A 17119-nucleotide genomic window follows, 5' to 3' on the forward strand; every position below is an offset into this window, starting at 1 on the left:
GATGTAATCTAAATTCTTTCCATGGTTCTACGTAATTATACAGCAAGAATAAATGTGTTAGACATTTTACTTTCTAATTAATCATTCTAAGAAAATCATTTTTGTTAATTATAATAATCTCTTTATTAGAAATTATTGGAAATGACAATAGGTTGAAAAAGACTACCATTTCAGAATTATTCTGAGTATGTGTGATTTCAAAATTCCTGGCTGTTTCTTCATTGCCAGAAATTTATCACATCATACTCAGAATTTAGTCCTAGAGGTATTCTGGTTTTCAATTTATGAATCCAGAATACCTCTCTCAATGCCAATTTGGATTCTCTACTTTGGCCTTTTTTATCTTTATATATTTTTTTCTCTTATTGTCCATCTAAGAGATGCAGGACATTTTTGGTGCTGTGTTTTAAAATACTGAACTAAGGGTGTGGTTAAGGTTCCATTCTTTATATTGGTGATATGTTCCCTAACTCTTTCTCTGACTTCTCTCGTTGTCTCGAGTCCGATATATTAAAGGTCACATAAGGTGCAAGTCAACAGATATATTACATATGTTTCTCTGCAATTTAGGCACATTCCATGATGGTAAGCTTCTCCTGTTGCTGAACCTTTAAAGTAATCCCCCTTCTTGGAGAAATTCACATGCCTTGCATGTTGAATTTCTGCAATGATACGTTCCGTTGAATATAGGCCATGAACCCTGCACAAATACAGCCCTCCTCAATTTAGTGGGTGCTATATGATTCTCTATGGACATGCCTCTCTTAAATGAAAACCTACAGCCTTGTCGTGCAATTTTGATTAACTTCTCATCAGCTTGTAAGAGTGGTAAATGCTTTTAAATGATGCTGCAAATTTGGCGATACTGATTGCTATACTGGGTAACAAATGTTACCCTATCATCCAGCTTTCTTTGTTTGTTTTTCTCTTTTAGCAAATCTTCTCTTGGCCTCTTTGCTACTGCAATTTTATCTCTTAGTTTACTGGACAAAATCTCTGCATGTTTAGCATACAATGTTTCTGTGTTGCAATTTCTTTTTAACCTGGTAAATTGTCCCTTTGCTACAGAACCAAAAACTCTTCTGGGATGATTACTTTGGGCATAAAGTAATGTATTGCCTGTGACTGGCTTAGTATAAACTTCGGTTTGTATATAACCTTCTGTAGTTCCTCTCATTTTTACATCCGAATAATGGATCTCTTTACTGCCAAATTCAAATGTGAATTTTTTGCCCACCTCATTTGTATTGAGCAGTGCTACAAATTCTTGTGCACTTTCCTTTCCACCATCCCAAATACAAATGAGGTCATCTATATACCTGCAGTAATAAATGATATTGCTTCTGAGGGGGACAACTCCCACCACCCCATAAAGAGGTTGGCGTAGGAGGGGGCACATTTTGCCCCCATAGCCGTTCCACATCTCTGGAGGCAAAAAGCCCCTCAAAACTGAAAAAAATTGTGAGTTAAAAGGTACTTTGTTACACGAGAAATATATTTGCAAAAATTCTCACTATATCCCTCAATCCTGCTTACAAACAATGAACCACTTTTAATCCCATTGTATTGGAAATAGAGGAGTATAAGGCTTGAACATCAAAGGTCAACCAGCCAAAGTTAGATTTCCAGTCTACTGTTTCTAACTCTTTAAGTAATTGTTTGGTATAACATAGATGACTGGTTAGGCTTAAGGTTAAGCTTGCGCATTTTAGAAGGACTATAGAAAAAGATAAATGGCACCTTTATAACCCAATGACTGGGGCCATCACCACCTCTTATGACCCAGGCTCCACAGAGAAACCACTTTGTCTCCTCTAACCCGCACGATCAGGAAAGAGGAAATCAATGAGACCACACCCTGTCACGTGCTGTGCCATGCAGGACCGCCCCTGCTCCTGGAATAAGCGCACCGAATCTAACAGTCCGCGCAGTTATCCAAAAATGAAAGTAAAACCTGAATGTTCCAACATCTGCCTGAGCCTCATCTCACACATGTCACAGCATAAAACATAATAAAGCAACTTATGAATCAATCCCCCCTGTTCAATAATCCCCTTTCCGGAGATATTAACCTTTGATTCCATACAGATAAAAGGAGTCACACTGTCACCCTGTCTTCTTGCGTTATCATACGAGTATAAAATGAAACAATCTTACAGGAATCACCACCGTGGAACAGACACACAGCCTCTCAAGTTTGACAGTCTTGTAGCATTGCACCTGACATGGACTTGAGTGATAGAAGCAGGCAGTGAAACTTGTCAACACTGATTGCTTAGGAGCTGTTAATACGAGTCTGGATGGTTTCGCAGAAACTCTCCCTGCATATCCAGACCCTAATATTCGTCAATGCTCTCACTGAGAGGCTGACAAGACTACTTAAAACTCCAGTCCCATGCCGAAGGGTACTACCCTCCATAAGAGACTACTCTGAATCTTCCAACACTTCTCTGCCATCCTCCTGTGACGAAAGCCAAAGAATGACTGGGGGATGAGGGGAGTGGGGGAGGTATTTAAGCCTTTGGTTGGGGTGTCTTTGCATCCTCCCGGTGGTCAGTTTCTGTATTTACTACAAGTAATGAATGAAGCCGTGGACTATCCTCATATTAAGAAGTAAAACCTTCATCAAACCCATCATCAATCAGATGTAAAAGTTCATTTTTTAAATTTCATAGTGGGGTCAGTTTCTAATTGAGTATACTGTTTGTCATCCCCCAATTGTCTATTTGCTTCTTGTACAAACTGTGCTTTGTCTAGGACTACAATAGAGCCCCCTTTTCCCTGCATTTCTTATAACTATTGTCACTAAGTTTTTTAATTGCCAATTTTAATTCTTTGCTTAGATTAGTCTTTCCCTTGTCATTCCCAGATGTATATGCCAATGTGTTTAAATCTTGTTCAATTCTGTGTTGAAATTTTTCTAACATAGCTCCTCTGCTCTGAATTGGGTAAAACACTGATGGATTGCGTAATTTAGGGATAATTTTGGACTGGAGTTCTACTACTTGGGGCCCCCTTCTACCTGTAAATCCACCAGGGCTGCTAAATCACAAGCTTCACTAAAAGTTAATTCCTCTGTAGTAAATTTCTCTGATCTTAAAGAGTCTGTCATACAGACATTGTCATTAGCATTAATATGCTCTGAAAAATGTTTCCTACAGTGATATTTCTTATCAATTTATTCACATCTAATAATGTTTGAAATAAATTGAAATTTTCAGAAGGAACAAAGTTCAAACCCAATTCCAATCTGTCAGAGGATATAATGAAAGATTAACTATTGAGTCTAATTGTACTTTGTTTGGCCCCTGCCTCTCCTGGTTGGATATCTTTTTTGTCTGGTAAATACTTTGCCTCTTTCCGCCCCCCCCCATCTGGTCTTTCTGGGGGTTTGGAAAAACCCTGCACAATCTCAGTGTGATCTGCTTCTTTAAGAATACCTGGGACTGTGGATCTTGTGGTGGGCCCTGGGTGGTATCAAGAGGCTCCTATATTAACATCTGCTCTAGGAACATAATTACAGAGTGATGTATTCTCTTTTGGTCTTACTGATCTTGTTTCTCTTTCATATATTGATGTGACTGGGAAAAGTAAAGTTAATTATAGTATTTCAACTGATCTGTGCCAGTTGTGACAGTGTTCAAATAAAGAGACACACATACATGTTGGTCACAATAGGATTTATTGACCAGTTTAGTGAGATCATATAATGAGCCCAAGACACTTTATATACACACAAAATGAAGTTGCAGCAGGATACATAAAGGACTTACTTTATCAAGCACAACCTTGATTAGGCACCTCAAGTCCTATAAGCAAATGTTTATAGTTGGTCACTTGTACATATGTATTTTTAAGTTTGTAACAATTTATGACAATTTGCCAAATTATTATAATGAAATTGAAAATTGTTTCCGTAGTTTACAAATTATCATATATTGGCACATACTGTTCACACTCACAGTAGTGTCCTATAGGCTATCCCTTTTCAGCAGTCAGAGTAGAATGATTTTAATTATCCTATCAGATTTAGGTTGGCTTTTTAAGTACAATCATTATGTGTAGTTCCTACATGCTATGCCTATGGCTACTGTCGAAACGCTTAAGCAGGAACTCTACTCTAATCTGTCTTTAATATTTTGAACCGTTTTTTAAAGAAGCTGTTGCGAGCTGAATAAAAGTTATATTTTACAATTGGACCTGTCTGATGCTGCTGACTCTTCGTTCTTCTGAACTTGTTGCTAGATTTGGGGGAGAGTGAGAACAGATTGTTCAAGTCCTATATCAGACCTTGGGAGGCTTGCCGTTATATCTATACAATTGGCCTTGAGCGATATGAGAAGTGGAGACAAGAAACACTGATGACATCATCAGCTATCGCCTGTGGTTCACGGAGGGAGCAGAGACAAGTCAGAGGTAGCGGTGTCTGCAGTGACCTACGTGAGGATAAAAAAACTGGTGAGGCTTGTGCGCTGTGGATGCACATTTCCCTTTATACTTGAATCAATGCAACATTGACTCTTGCTGGCTATCTGCTCAAAATTGCTGCTATTTGTTGAACGATATACTGTGAATAAAGTATATAAGGGCTTGGCAAATACATCACAAAAAGCTCCCAGTTTATGTGAATGTATATATATATATATATATATATATATAAAGCAACTGATCCTGTTGGTGCTTAAGACTTTTTTCTTTGTGTTATGCTGTTAAACAAGTTAAACATACCTTTCTGCCAGCTTGTCACATTCCCCCCTCCCACTGAGTCGGACATTCCTGCGTGAGTCCTGCTGGAACCTGCTGAGAAACAAACCATCCTGTTTGATAAATTAGATAGCTATTATCGCTTTGTACATTTATAATTTGGAAGTGTAATACAAACATTTTCTTGCATTTAAATCAGGGTGTGAACAATCCCAGCAGCCTTGGCTCCTAGAAATGTACTACTTTCTCCCATTTTATTTTTTTTATAAATTTACATTTATCCTTATACAAACATGTTGGACTGGCTACTAAGGAATGTATCTGATACCTAATTAATGAATTCATTTTGAATGGCAAACAATAGCTCTTATCATTAAAGTGATGGCAAATCCTAGCGTTTCAAAAACGCTAGGATTTACCATCACTAAAAATATAGGCCACCTTCATTCATCAATTTATTGGTATCTTAGCCAATAGCGCGCAGCTCGATTAGCATTATGTTGTAGGCCTGCATGGCTATTGGCTAAGAGGTGGAAACGTCACCTCATTGAAAAAGAAAATTTATGCTTGCCTGATAAATTTGTTTCTTTTTAGACACGATGAGTCCACGGATCATCATCCTTACTTGTGGGATATCGCCTCCTGGTCAGAAGGAGAAGGCAAAGAGCACCACAGCAGAGCTGTTAAATAGCTCCTCCCTTCCATCCAATTCCAGTCATTCGACCGAAGTTAGGAAGAGAAAGGAAAAGCCAAGGTGCAGAGGTGTCTGAAGTTTACAAAAAATATCAACCTGTCTTAAAAGAACAGGGCGGGCCATGGACTAAGCATACATTTTATTTTATTTTTAAAGACACAATGAGTCCACGGATCATCATCCTTACTTGTGGGATAACAATACCAAAGCTAGAGTACACGGATGATAAGGGAGGAACAAGACAGGGAACCTAAACGGAAGGCACCACTGCTTGAAGAACCTTTCTCCCAAAAGCGGCCTCAGACGAGGCAAAAGTATCAAATTTGTAAAATTTAGAAAAAGTGTGAAGAGAAGACCAGGTTGCAGCCTTGCAAATCTGTTCCACAGAAGCTTCCTTTTTGAATGCCCATGAGGAAGCAACCGTCCTAGTGGAATGAGCCGTAATTCTTTCAGGAGGCTGCTGTCCAGCAGTCTCATATGCAAATCGGATGATACTCCTCAACCAACAAGAAAGAGGGATAGCCGTAGCTTTCTGACCCTTACGTTTTCCAGAAAAAACAGAATTTATGCTTACCTGATAAATTTCTTTCTCTTGTGATGTATCGAGTCCACGGATTCATCCATACTTAGGGGATGTTCTCCTTCCCTACAGGAAGTGACAGAGAAAGCACCCACAGCAGAGCTGTCCATATAGCTCCTCCCTTAGCTCCACCCCGCAGTCATTCGACCGAAGGCTAGGAAGAAAAAGGAGAAACTATAGGGTGCAGTGGTGACTGAAGTTTTTTTAAATAAAAATATACTACCTGTCTTAAATAGACAGGGCGGGCCGTGAACTTGATACATCACAAGAGAAAGAAATTTATCAGGTAAGCATAAATTCTGTTTTCTCTTGTAAGATGTATCGAGTCCACGGATTCATCCATACTTATGGGATACCAATACCAAAGCTTTAGGACACGGATGAAGGGAGGGACAAGACAGGTACCGTAAACGGAAGGCACCACTGCTTGTAGAACCTTTCTCCCAAAAAAATAGCCTCCGAAGAAGCAAAAGTATCAAATTTGGAAAATTTGGAAAAAGTATGAAACGAAGACCAAGTCGCCGCCTTACAAATCTGTTCAACAGAAGCCTCATTTTTAAAAGCCCATGTGGAAGCCACTGCTCTAGTAGAATGAGCCGTAATTCTTTCAGGAGGCTGCTGGCCAGCAGTCTCATAAGCCAAACGGATGAAGCTTTTCAGCCAAAAGGAAAGAGAGGTAGCCGTATCCTTTTGACCTCTCCGTTTACCAGAATAAATAACAAACAATGAAGATGTTTGACGGAAATCTTTAGTTGCTTGTAAGTAGAACTTTAAAGCACGAACCACATCAAGATTGTGCAACAGACGTTCCTTCTTTGATGAAGGATTAGGACACAGAGAAGGAACAACAATCTCCTGATTGATATTCCTATTAGAAAAAACCTTAGGAAGAAACCCAGGTTTGGTACGCAAAACCACCTTATCTGCATGGAAAACTAGGTAAGGTGAGTCACACTGTAAAGCAGATAATTCAGAAACTCTTCGAACCGAAGAGATAGCTACTAAAAACAAAACTTTCCAAGATAGAAGCTTAATATCTATGGAATGCATAGGTTCAAACGGAACCCCTTGAAGAACATTAAGAACCAAATTTAGGCTCCATGGTGGAGCAACAGGTTTAAATACAGGCTTGATCCTGACCAAGGCCTGACTAAACGCTTGAACGTCTGGGACATCTGCCAGACGTTTGTGTAAAAGAATATTTGTCCTTTTAAGGAACTCCTTCTTGGAGAAAGGACAAAATTCTAGGAATCCTAATATTACTCCATGAGTAACCCTTGGATTCACACCAACAAAGATATCTGCGCCAAATCTTATGATAGATTTTCCTGGTGACAGGCTTTCTAGCATGAATCAGGGTATCAATGACCGACTCAGAGAAACCACGCTTTGATAGAATCAGGCGTTCAATCTCCAAGCAGTCAGACGCAGAGAAGTTAGATTTGGATGCTTGAATGAACCTTGGATTAGAAGGTCCTGCCTCATTGGCAGAGTCCACGGTGGAACAGATGACATGTCCACCAGGTCTGCATACCAAGTCCTGCGTGGCCACGCAGGCGCTATCAGAATCACTGAAGCTCTCTCCTGCTTGATTCTGGCAACCAGACGTGGGAGGAGAGGAAACGGTGGAAATACATAAGCCAGATTGAAGGACCAGGGCACTGCTAAAGCATCTATCAGTAGCGACTGGGGATCCCGGGACCTGGACCCGTAACAAGGAAGTTTGGCGTTCTGTCGGGACGCCATCAGATCCAATTCTGGTGTGCCCCATAGCTGAGTCAGCTGGGCAAATACTTCCGGATGGATCTTCTTTTTCTGCCAGAGAGTAAATAGTACACACCGGTACCATTTAAAATAACAAACTTTTGCTTGAGAAAATAAAAACTAACATTTTTGTCACCACACTCCCTTTGCCCTTCCTAGCAGTTAAGCAGGCAGAGAGAATGACTGGGGGGTGGAGCTAAGGGAGGAGCTATATGGACAGCTCTGCTGTGGGTGCTCTCTCTGCCACTTCCTGTAGGGAAGGAGAATATCCCATAAGAATGGATGAATCCGTGGACTCGATACATCTTACAAGAGAAAATTACAAACAGAGAAGAAGACTGACTAAAGTCTTTAGTTGCTTGTAAGTAAAACATCAAAGCACGGACTACGTCCAAATTATGCAGAAGTCTTTCCTTCTGAGAAGAAGGATTAGGACACAAGGAAGGAACAACAATCTCCTGATTAATGTTCCTGTCTGAAACAACCTTAGGAAGAAACCCCAGTTTAGTATGTAAAACTACTTTATCCGAATAGAAAATAAAGTAAGGCGAATTGTATTGCAACACCGAAAGCTCAGACACTCCATTGAAAATAAAATGCAAACTAACTCCAGCCCCAGTGCCTGCACCAAATCACTGCCCAAATAAGACTTTATATTCAGAAAGTCTGACACTGTCCCCACATAAAGGCTCCCTATTAACCCCTTATGTGCCATAGTGCTAAGATAACAACACTGAGACTCCTTAAATCCAAGAAAAGTTAGCACTTACCTCAAACACTGCCTGGCAGAAAGGCAGTTCCCAAGCTTGAGAGGTCCTCTCCCTCACATTGGCCTGAAAGATAAAGTCATGCTGAGTCAGAAAGAAACTCAGGCTGAAGGATATAGGGCAGCTGAAAATGGGAGGCGCAGTGAGAATTATGTCCCACAAGTTCCCATAGCTCTAAAGCCACCAAAAGCTCTACTGAAGAGACTGATATGGACTACGGCTACACCCCAGAACAAAGTAGCACTCTCTGGCACCACTTTAAAAATAACAAACCCTTGATTGAAGAATCTAACCTAACACCTCACTTTACCTCTTCCGATCACTAGCGTAGGCAAAGAGAATGACTGGAGTGGGAGGGAAGGGAGGAGTTATTTAACAGCTCTGCTGTGGTGCTCTTTGCCTCCTCCTGCTGACCAGGAGGCGATATCCCACAAGTTAGCATGATGATCCGTGGACTCATCATGTCTTTAAAAAGAAAAATAAGCATTGCCGTGGGCCGTCGGAGGTGCTTAGCCAAGCAGTGAACTGTGGCAAAATAAAGGCACCTTCTCATCCGTTTTTTTAACTGTTGAATGAAGGTGGCCGTTATTTTTAGTCATGGTAAATCACAGCATTTCTGAAAAGTTAGGATATACCGTCACTTTAAAAATCCTTCAAATTTATCGGGATATAAATGTGCATAAAAAAAAGGTTCAAATGTGTTAGAGCATTTTTTATTATTTCACTACTGCTTGAATATAGAACTGTGTGTTTAACTCCTGCAAAGGTGTTAATCAATAATTAAAGTAACCTTCAGAGCAGCAATGCACTACTGGGACCGAACTGAATACACCTGGTGAACCAATGACCGGAAGCATATGTGCGTAGCCACCAATAATCAGCTAGCTCCCAATAGTGCATTGCTGATTCTTAGCCTATCTAGGTATGACTTTCAACAAAGGATGCACAACATAAAAACAGAATTTATGCTTACCTGATAAATTACTTTCTCCAACGGTGTGTCCGGTCCACGGCGTCATCCTTACTTGTGGGATATTCTCTTCCCCAACAGGAAATGGCAAAGAGCCCAGCAAAGCTGGTCACATGATCCCTCCTAGGCTCCGCCTACCCCAGTCATTCGACCGACGTACAGGAGGAAATATGCATAGGAGAAACCATATGATACCGTGGTGACTGTAGTTATAGAAAATAATTCATCAGACCTGATTAAAAAACCAGGGCGGGCCGTGGACCGGACACACCGTTGGAGAAAGTAATTTATCAGGTAAGCATAAATTCTGTTTTCTCCAACATAGGTGTGTCCGGTCCACGGCGTCATCCTTACTTGTGGGAACCAATACCAAAGCTTTAGGACACGGATGAAGGGAGGGAGCAAATCAGGTCACCTAAATGGAAGGCACCACGGCTTGCAAAACCTTTCTCCCAAAAATAGCCTCTGAAGAAGCAAAAGTATCAAATTTGTAAAATTTGGCAAAAGTGTGCAGTGAAGACCAAGTCGCTGCCTTACATATCTGGTCAACAGAAGCCTCGTTCTTGAAGGCTCATGTGGAAGCCACAGCCCTAGTGGAATGAGCTGTGATTCTTTCAGGAGGCTGCCGTCCGGCAGTCTCATAAGCCAATCGGATAATGCTTTTAAGCCAAAAAGAAAGAGAGGTAGAAGTTGCCTTTTGACCTCTCCTTTTACCAGAATAAACAACAAACAAAGAAGATGTTTGTCTGAAATCCTTAGTGGCCTCTAAATAGAATTTTAGAGCACGGACTACGTCCAAATTGTGTAACAAACGTTCCTTCTTTGAAACTGGATTCGGACACAAAGAAGGTACAACTATCTCCTGGTTAATATTCTTGTTGGAAACAACTTTCGGAAGAAAACCAGGCTTAGTACGCAAAACCACCTTATCTGCATGGAACACCAGATAGGGCGGAGAACACTGCAGAGCAGATAACTCAGAAACTCTTCTAGCAGAAGAAATTGCAACCAAAAACAAAACTTTCCAAGATAATAACTTAATATCTACAAAATGTAAGGGTTCAAACGGAACCCCTTGAAGAACTGAAAGAACTAGATTAAGACTCCAGGGAGGAGTCAAAGGTCTGTAAACAGGCTTGATTCTAACCAGAGCCTGAACAAACGCTTGAACGTCTGGCACAGCTGCCAGCCTTTTGTGAAGTAAAACAGATAACGCTGAGATCTGTCCCTTCAGAGAACTTGCAGATAATCCTTTCTCCAAAACTTCTTGTAGAAAGGATAGAATCTTAGGAATTTTTATCTTGTTCCAGGGGAATCCTTTAGATTCACACCAACAGATATATTTTTTCCATATCTTATGGTAAATTTTTCTAGTTACAGGCTTTCTAGCCTGAATCAGAGTCTCTATTACAGAATCTGAAAACCCACGCTTTGATAAAATCAAGCGTTCAATCTCCAAGCAGTCAGTTGGAGGGAAACCAGATTCGGATGTTCGAATGGACCTTGAACAAGAAGGTCCTGTCTCAAAGGTAGCTTCCATGGTGGAGCCGATGACATATTCACCAGGTCTGCATACCAAGTCCTGCGTGGCCACGCAGGAGCTATCAAGATCACCGAAGCCCTCTCCTGATTGATCCTGGCTACCAGCCTGGGAATGAGAGGAAACGGTGGGAATACATAAGCTAGGTTGAAGGCCCAAGGTGCTACTAGTGCATCTACTAGAGTCGCCTTGGGATCCCTGGATCTGGACCCGTAACAAGGAACCTTGAAGTTCTGACGAGAGGCCATCAGATCCATGTCTGGAATGCCCCATAATCGAGTTATTTGGGCAAAGATTTCCGGATGGAGTTCCCACTCCCCCGGATGGAATGTCTGACGACTCAGAAAATCCGCTTCCCAATTTTCCACTCCTGGGATGTGGATTGCAGACAAGTGGCAGGAGTGATCCTCCGCCCATTGAATTATCTTGGTCACTTCCTCCATCGCCAGGGAACTCCTTGTTCCCCCCTGATGGTTGATATATGCAACTGTCGTCATGTTGTCTGATTGAAACCTTATGAATTTGGCCTCTGCTAGATGAGGCCAAGCTTTGAGAGCATTGAATATCGCTCTCAGTTCCAGAATGTTTATCGGGAGAAGAGATTCTTCCCGAGACCATAGACCCTGAGCTTTCAGGGGTTCCCAGACCGCGCCCCAGCCCACCAGACTGGCGTCGGTCGTGACAATGACCCACTCTGGTCTGCGGAAGCTCATTCCCTGTGACAGGTTGTCCAGGATTAGCCACCAACGGAGTGAATCTCTGGTCCTTTGATCTACTTGAATCGTCAGAGACAAGTCTGTATAATCCCCATTCCACTGTCTGAGCATGCACAGTTGTAATGGTCTTAGATGAATTCGTGCAAAAGGAACTATGTCCATTGCTGCAACCATCAATCCTATTACTTCCATGCACTGCGCTATGGAAGGACGAAGAACAGAATGAAGAACTTGACAAGAGCTTAGAAGTTTTGATTTTCTGACCTCTGTCAGAAAAATCCTCATTTCTAAGGAGTCTATTATTGTTCCCAAGAAGGGAACTCTTGTTGACGGGGAAAGAGAACTTTTTTCTATGTTTACTTTCCATCCGTGAGATCTGAGAAAGGCTAGGACGATGTCCGTATGAGCCTTTGCTTTTGACAGAGACGACGCTTGAATCAGGATGTCGTCCAAGTACGGTACTACTGCAATGCCCCTTGGTCTTAGAACCGCTAGAAGGGACCCTAGTACCTTTGTGAAAATTCTCGGAGCAGTGGCTAATCCGAATGGAAGTGCCACAAACTGGTAATGCTTGTCCAGAAAAGCGAACCTTAGGAACTGATGATGTTCCTTGTGGATAGGAATATGGAGGTACGCATCCTTTAAATCCACCGTGGTCATAAATTGACCTTCCTGGATGGTAGGAAGGATCGTTCGAATGGTTTCCATTTTGAACGATGGAACCCTGAGAAATTTGTTTAGGATCTTGAGATCTAAAATTGGTCTGAATGTTCCCTCTTTTTTGGGAACTATGAACAGGTTGGAGTAAAACCCCATCCCTTGTTCTCTTATTGGAACTGGATGAATTACTCCCATCTTTAACAGGTCTTCTACACAATGTAAGAATGCCTGTCTTTTTATTTGGTTTGAAGATAATTGAGACCTGTGGAACCTTCCCCTTGGGGGTAGTTCCTTGAATTCCAGGAGATAACCTTGAGAAACTATTTCTAGTGCCCAAGGATCCTGAACATCTCTTGCCCAGGCCTGAGCAAAGAGAGAAAGTCTGCCCCCCACCAGATCCGGTCCCGGATCGGGGGCCATCCCTTCATGCTGTTTTGGTAGCAGTGGCAGGCTTCTTGGCCTGCTTACCCTTGTTCCAGCCTTGCATCGGTCTCCAGGCTGGTTTGGGTTGAGAAGTATTACCCTCTTGCTTAGAGGATGTAGAAGTAGAGGCTGGTCCGTTTCTGCGAAAGGGACGAAAATTAGGCTTATTTCTAGCCTTAAAAGACCTATCCTGAGGAAGGGCGTGGCCCTTTCCTCCGGTGATGTCTGAAATAATCTCTTTCAAATCAGGACCAAACAGTGTTTTGCCCTTGAAAGGGATGTTAAGCAATTTTGTCTTGGAAGACACATCCGCTGACCAAGACTTTAGCCAGAGCGCTCTGCGCGCCACGATAGCAAACCCTGAATTTTTCGCCGCTAATCTCGCTAATTGCAAAGCGGCATCTAGAATAAAAGAGTTAGCCAATTTAAGTGCATGAACTCTGTCCATAACCTCCTCATACGAAGATTCTTTATTGAGCGACTTTTCTAGTTCTTCGAACCAGAAACACGCTGCCGTAGTGACAGGAACAATGCATGAAATTGGTTGAAGAAGGTAACCTTGCTGAACAAACATTTTTTTAAGCAAACCCTCTAATTTTTTATCCATAGGATCTTTAAAAGCACAACTATCTTCTATGGGAATAGTAGTGCGTTTGTTTAGAGTAGAGACCGCCCCCTCGACCTTAGGGACTGTCTGCCATAAGTCCTTTCTGGGGTCGACTATAGGAAATAATTTCTTAAATATAGGGGGAGGAACAAAAGGTATGCCGGGCCTTTCCCATTCCTTGTTTACTATGTCCGCCACCCGCTTGGGTATAGGAAAAACATCGGGGGGCACCGGAACCTCTAGGAACTTGTCCATCTTACATAATTTCTCTGGAATGACCAAATTGTCACAATCATCCAGAGTAGATAATACCTCCTTAAGCAGTGCGCGGAGATGTTCTAATTTAAATTTAAATGTTACAACATCAGGTTCAGCTTGTTGAGAAATTTTTCCTGAATCTGAAATTTCTCCCTCAGACAAAACCTCCCTCCTGGCCCCTTCAGATTGGTGTGAGGGTATGTCAGAAACGTTAACATCAGCGTCCTCTTGCTCTTCAGTGTTTAAAACAGAGCAATCGCGCTTTCTTTGATAAGTAGGCATTTTAGATAAAATATTTGCAATAGAATTATCCATAACAGCCGTTAATTGTTGCATAGTAATAAGTATTGGCGCACTAGATGTACTAGGGGCCTCTTGTGTGGGCAAAACTGGTGTAGACACAGAAGGGGGTGATGCAGTACCATGCTTACTCCCCTCATCTGAAGAATCATCTTGGGCACTATTATTATCTGTGGCATCATTGTCCCTACCTTGTTTGGACACCATGTCACAATTATCACATATATTTAAATGGGGAGACACATTGGCTTTCATACATATAGAACATCGTTTATCTGATGGTTCAGACATGTTAAACAGGCTTAAACTTGTCAACAAAGCACAAAAAACGTTTTAAAGTAAAACCGTTACTGTCACTTTAAATTTTAAACAGAACACACTTTATTACTGAATATGCGAAAAAGTATGAAGCAATTGTTCAAAATTCACCAAAATTTCACCACAGTGTCTTAAAGCCTTAAAAGTATTGCACACCAAATTTGAAAGCTTTATCCCTTAAAATAACGGAACCAGAGCCGTTTTTACATTTAACCCCTATACAGTCCCAGGAATCTGCTTTGCTGAGACCCAACCAAGCCCAGAGGGGAATACGATACCAAATGACGCCTTCTATAAGCTTTTTCAGTGGATCTTAGCTCCTCACAAATGCATCTGCATGCCTTGCCTTCCAAAAACAACTGCGCATTAGTGGCGCGAAAATGAGGCTCTGCCTATGACTAGAGAAGGCCCCCATCTGAAAAAGGTGTCCATACAGTGCCTGCCGTTTTTTAACAACAATCCCCAAGATTATAATAACTATAAAGCGCTATAATCTGTCAAATATGCTTAGCAAGTAATCGTTTTAGCCCAGAAAAATGTCTACCAGTTTTTTAAGCCCTTATAAAGCCTTTATTCTTTTACTTAATCTAAGAAAATGGCTTACCGGTCCCCATAGGGAAAATGACAGCCTTCCAGCATTACCAAATCGTGTTAGAAATGTGGCCATCATACCTCAGGCAGAAAAGTCTGCCAACTGCTTCCCCCAACTGAAGTTACTTCATCTCAACAGTCCTGTGTGGAAACAGCAATCGATTTTAGTAACGTTTGCTAAAATCATCTTCCTCTCACAAACAGAAAACAGAATTTATGTTTACCTGATAAATTACTTTCTCCAACGGTGTGTCCGGTCCACGGCGTCATCCTTACTTGTGGGATATTCTCCTCCCCAACAGGAAATGGCAAAGAGCCCAGCAAAGCTGGTCACATGATCCCTCCTAGGCTCCACCTTCCCCAGTCATTCGACCGACGTAAAGGAGGAATATTTGCATAGGAGAAACCATATGATACCGTGGTGACTGTAGTTAAAGAAAATAAATTATCAGACCTGATTAAAAAACCAGGGCGGGCCGTGGACCGGACACACCGTTGGAGAAAGTAATTTATCAGGTAAACATAAATTCTGTTTTCTCCAACATAGGTGTGTCCGGTCCACGGCGTCATCCTTACTTGTGGGAACCAATACCAAAGCTTTAGGACACGGATGAAGGGAGGGAGCAAATCAGGTCACCTAGATGGAAGGCACCACGGCTTGCAAAACCTTTCTCCCAAAAATAGCCTCAGAAGAAGCAAAAGTATCAAATTTGTAAAATTTAGTAAAAGTGTGCAGTGAAGACCAAGTCGCTGCCTTACATATCTGATCAACAGAAGCCTCGTTCTTGAAGGCCCATGTGGAAGCCACGGCCCTAGTGGAATGAGCTGTGATTCTTTCAGGAGGCTGCCGTCCGGCAGTCTCGTAAGCCAATCTGATGATGCTTTTAAGCCAAAAAGAGAGAGAGGTAGAAGTTGCTTTTTGACCTCTCCTTTTACCAGAATAAACAACAAACAAGGAAGATGTTTGTCTAAAATCCTTTGTAGCATCTAAATAGAATTTTAGAGCACGAACTACATCCAAATTGTGCAACAAACGTTCCTTCTTTGAAACTGGATTCGGACACAAAGAAGGCACGACTATCTCCTGGTTAATGTTTTTGTTAGAAACAACTTTTGGAAGAAAACCAGGTTTAGTACGCAAAACCACCTTATCTGCATGGAACACCAGATAAGGAGGAGAACACTGCAGAGCAGATAACTCTGAAACTCTTCTAGCAGAAGAAATTGCAACCAAAAACAAAACTTTCCAAGATAATAACTTAATATCAACGGAATGTAAGGGTTCAAACGGAACCCCCTGAAGAACTGAATGAACTAAATTGAGACTCCAAGGAGGAGTCAAAGGTTTGTAAACAGACTTGATTCTAACCAGAGCCTGAACAAAAGCTTGAACATCTGGCACAGCTGCCAGCTTTTTGTGAAGTAACACAGACAAGCAGAAATCTGTCCCTTCAAAGAACTTGCAGATAATCCTTTCTCCAAACCTTCTTGAAGAAAGGATAGAATCTTAGGAATTTTTATCTTGTCCCAAGGGAATCCTTTAGATTCACACCAACAGATATATTTTTTCCATATTTTATGGTAGATTTTTCTAGTTACAGGCTTTCTGGCCTGAACAAGAGTATCAATGACAGAATCTGAGAACCCTCGCTTTGATAAAATCAAGCGTTCAATCTCCAAGCAGTCAGTTGGAGTGAGACCAGATTCGGATGTTCGAACGGACCTTGAACAAGAAGGTCCCGTCTCAAAGGTAGCTTCCATGGTGGAGCCGATGACATATTCACCAGGTCTGCATACCAAGTCCTGCGTGGCCACGCAGGAGCTATCAAGATCACCGATGCCCTCTCCTGATTGATCCTGGCTACCAGCCTGGGGATGAGAGGAAACGGTGGGAATACATAAGCTAGTTTGAAGGTCCAAGGTGCTACTAGTGCATCTACTAGAGTCGCCTTGGGATCCCTGGATCTGGACCCGTAGCAAGGAACCTTGAAGTTCTGACGAGAGGCCATCAGATCCATGTCTGGAATGCCCCACAACTGAGTAATTTGGGCAAAGATTTCCGGATGGAGTTCCCACTCCCCCGGATGAAATGTCTGACGACTCAGAAAATCCGCTTCCCAATTTTCCACTCCTGGGATGTGGATTGCAGACAAGTGGCAGGAGTGAGTCTCCGCCCATTAAATGATTTTGGTCACTTCTTCCATCGCCAGGGAACTCCTTGTTCCCC

At 41.9% G+C, this 17119-nt stretch overlaps 1 protein-coding gene across 5 annotated transcripts in view; it reads right to left on the reverse strand.

The window, feature by feature from the left end:
* ZNF618 (zinc finger protein 618) overlaps positions 1 to 17119 on the reverse strand; it is a 692337-nt gene that overhangs the window by 129003 nt on the left and 546215 nt on the right. For 3 of the 5 annotated variants that reach the window (XM_053696018.1, XM_053696016.1, XM_053696017.1), the window contains exon 10: positions 4729 to 4800. In XM_053696018.1, the coding sequence (XP_053551993.1) occupies positions 4729 to 4800 (72 nt within the window). The remainder of the gene's footprint in view (positions 1 to 4728; positions 4801 to 17119) is intronic. The other 2 variants (XM_053696021.1, XM_053696019.1) reach the window with 1 other exon arrangement.

This window comes from Bombina bombina, chromosome 12 (genome assembly GCF_027579735.1).
Source record: "Bombina bombina isolate aBomBom1 chromosome 12, aBomBom1.pri, whole genome shotgun sequence".
Taxonomy (NCBI): domain Eukaryota; kingdom Metazoa; phylum Chordata; class Amphibia; order Anura; family Bombinatoridae; genus Bombina; species Bombina bombina.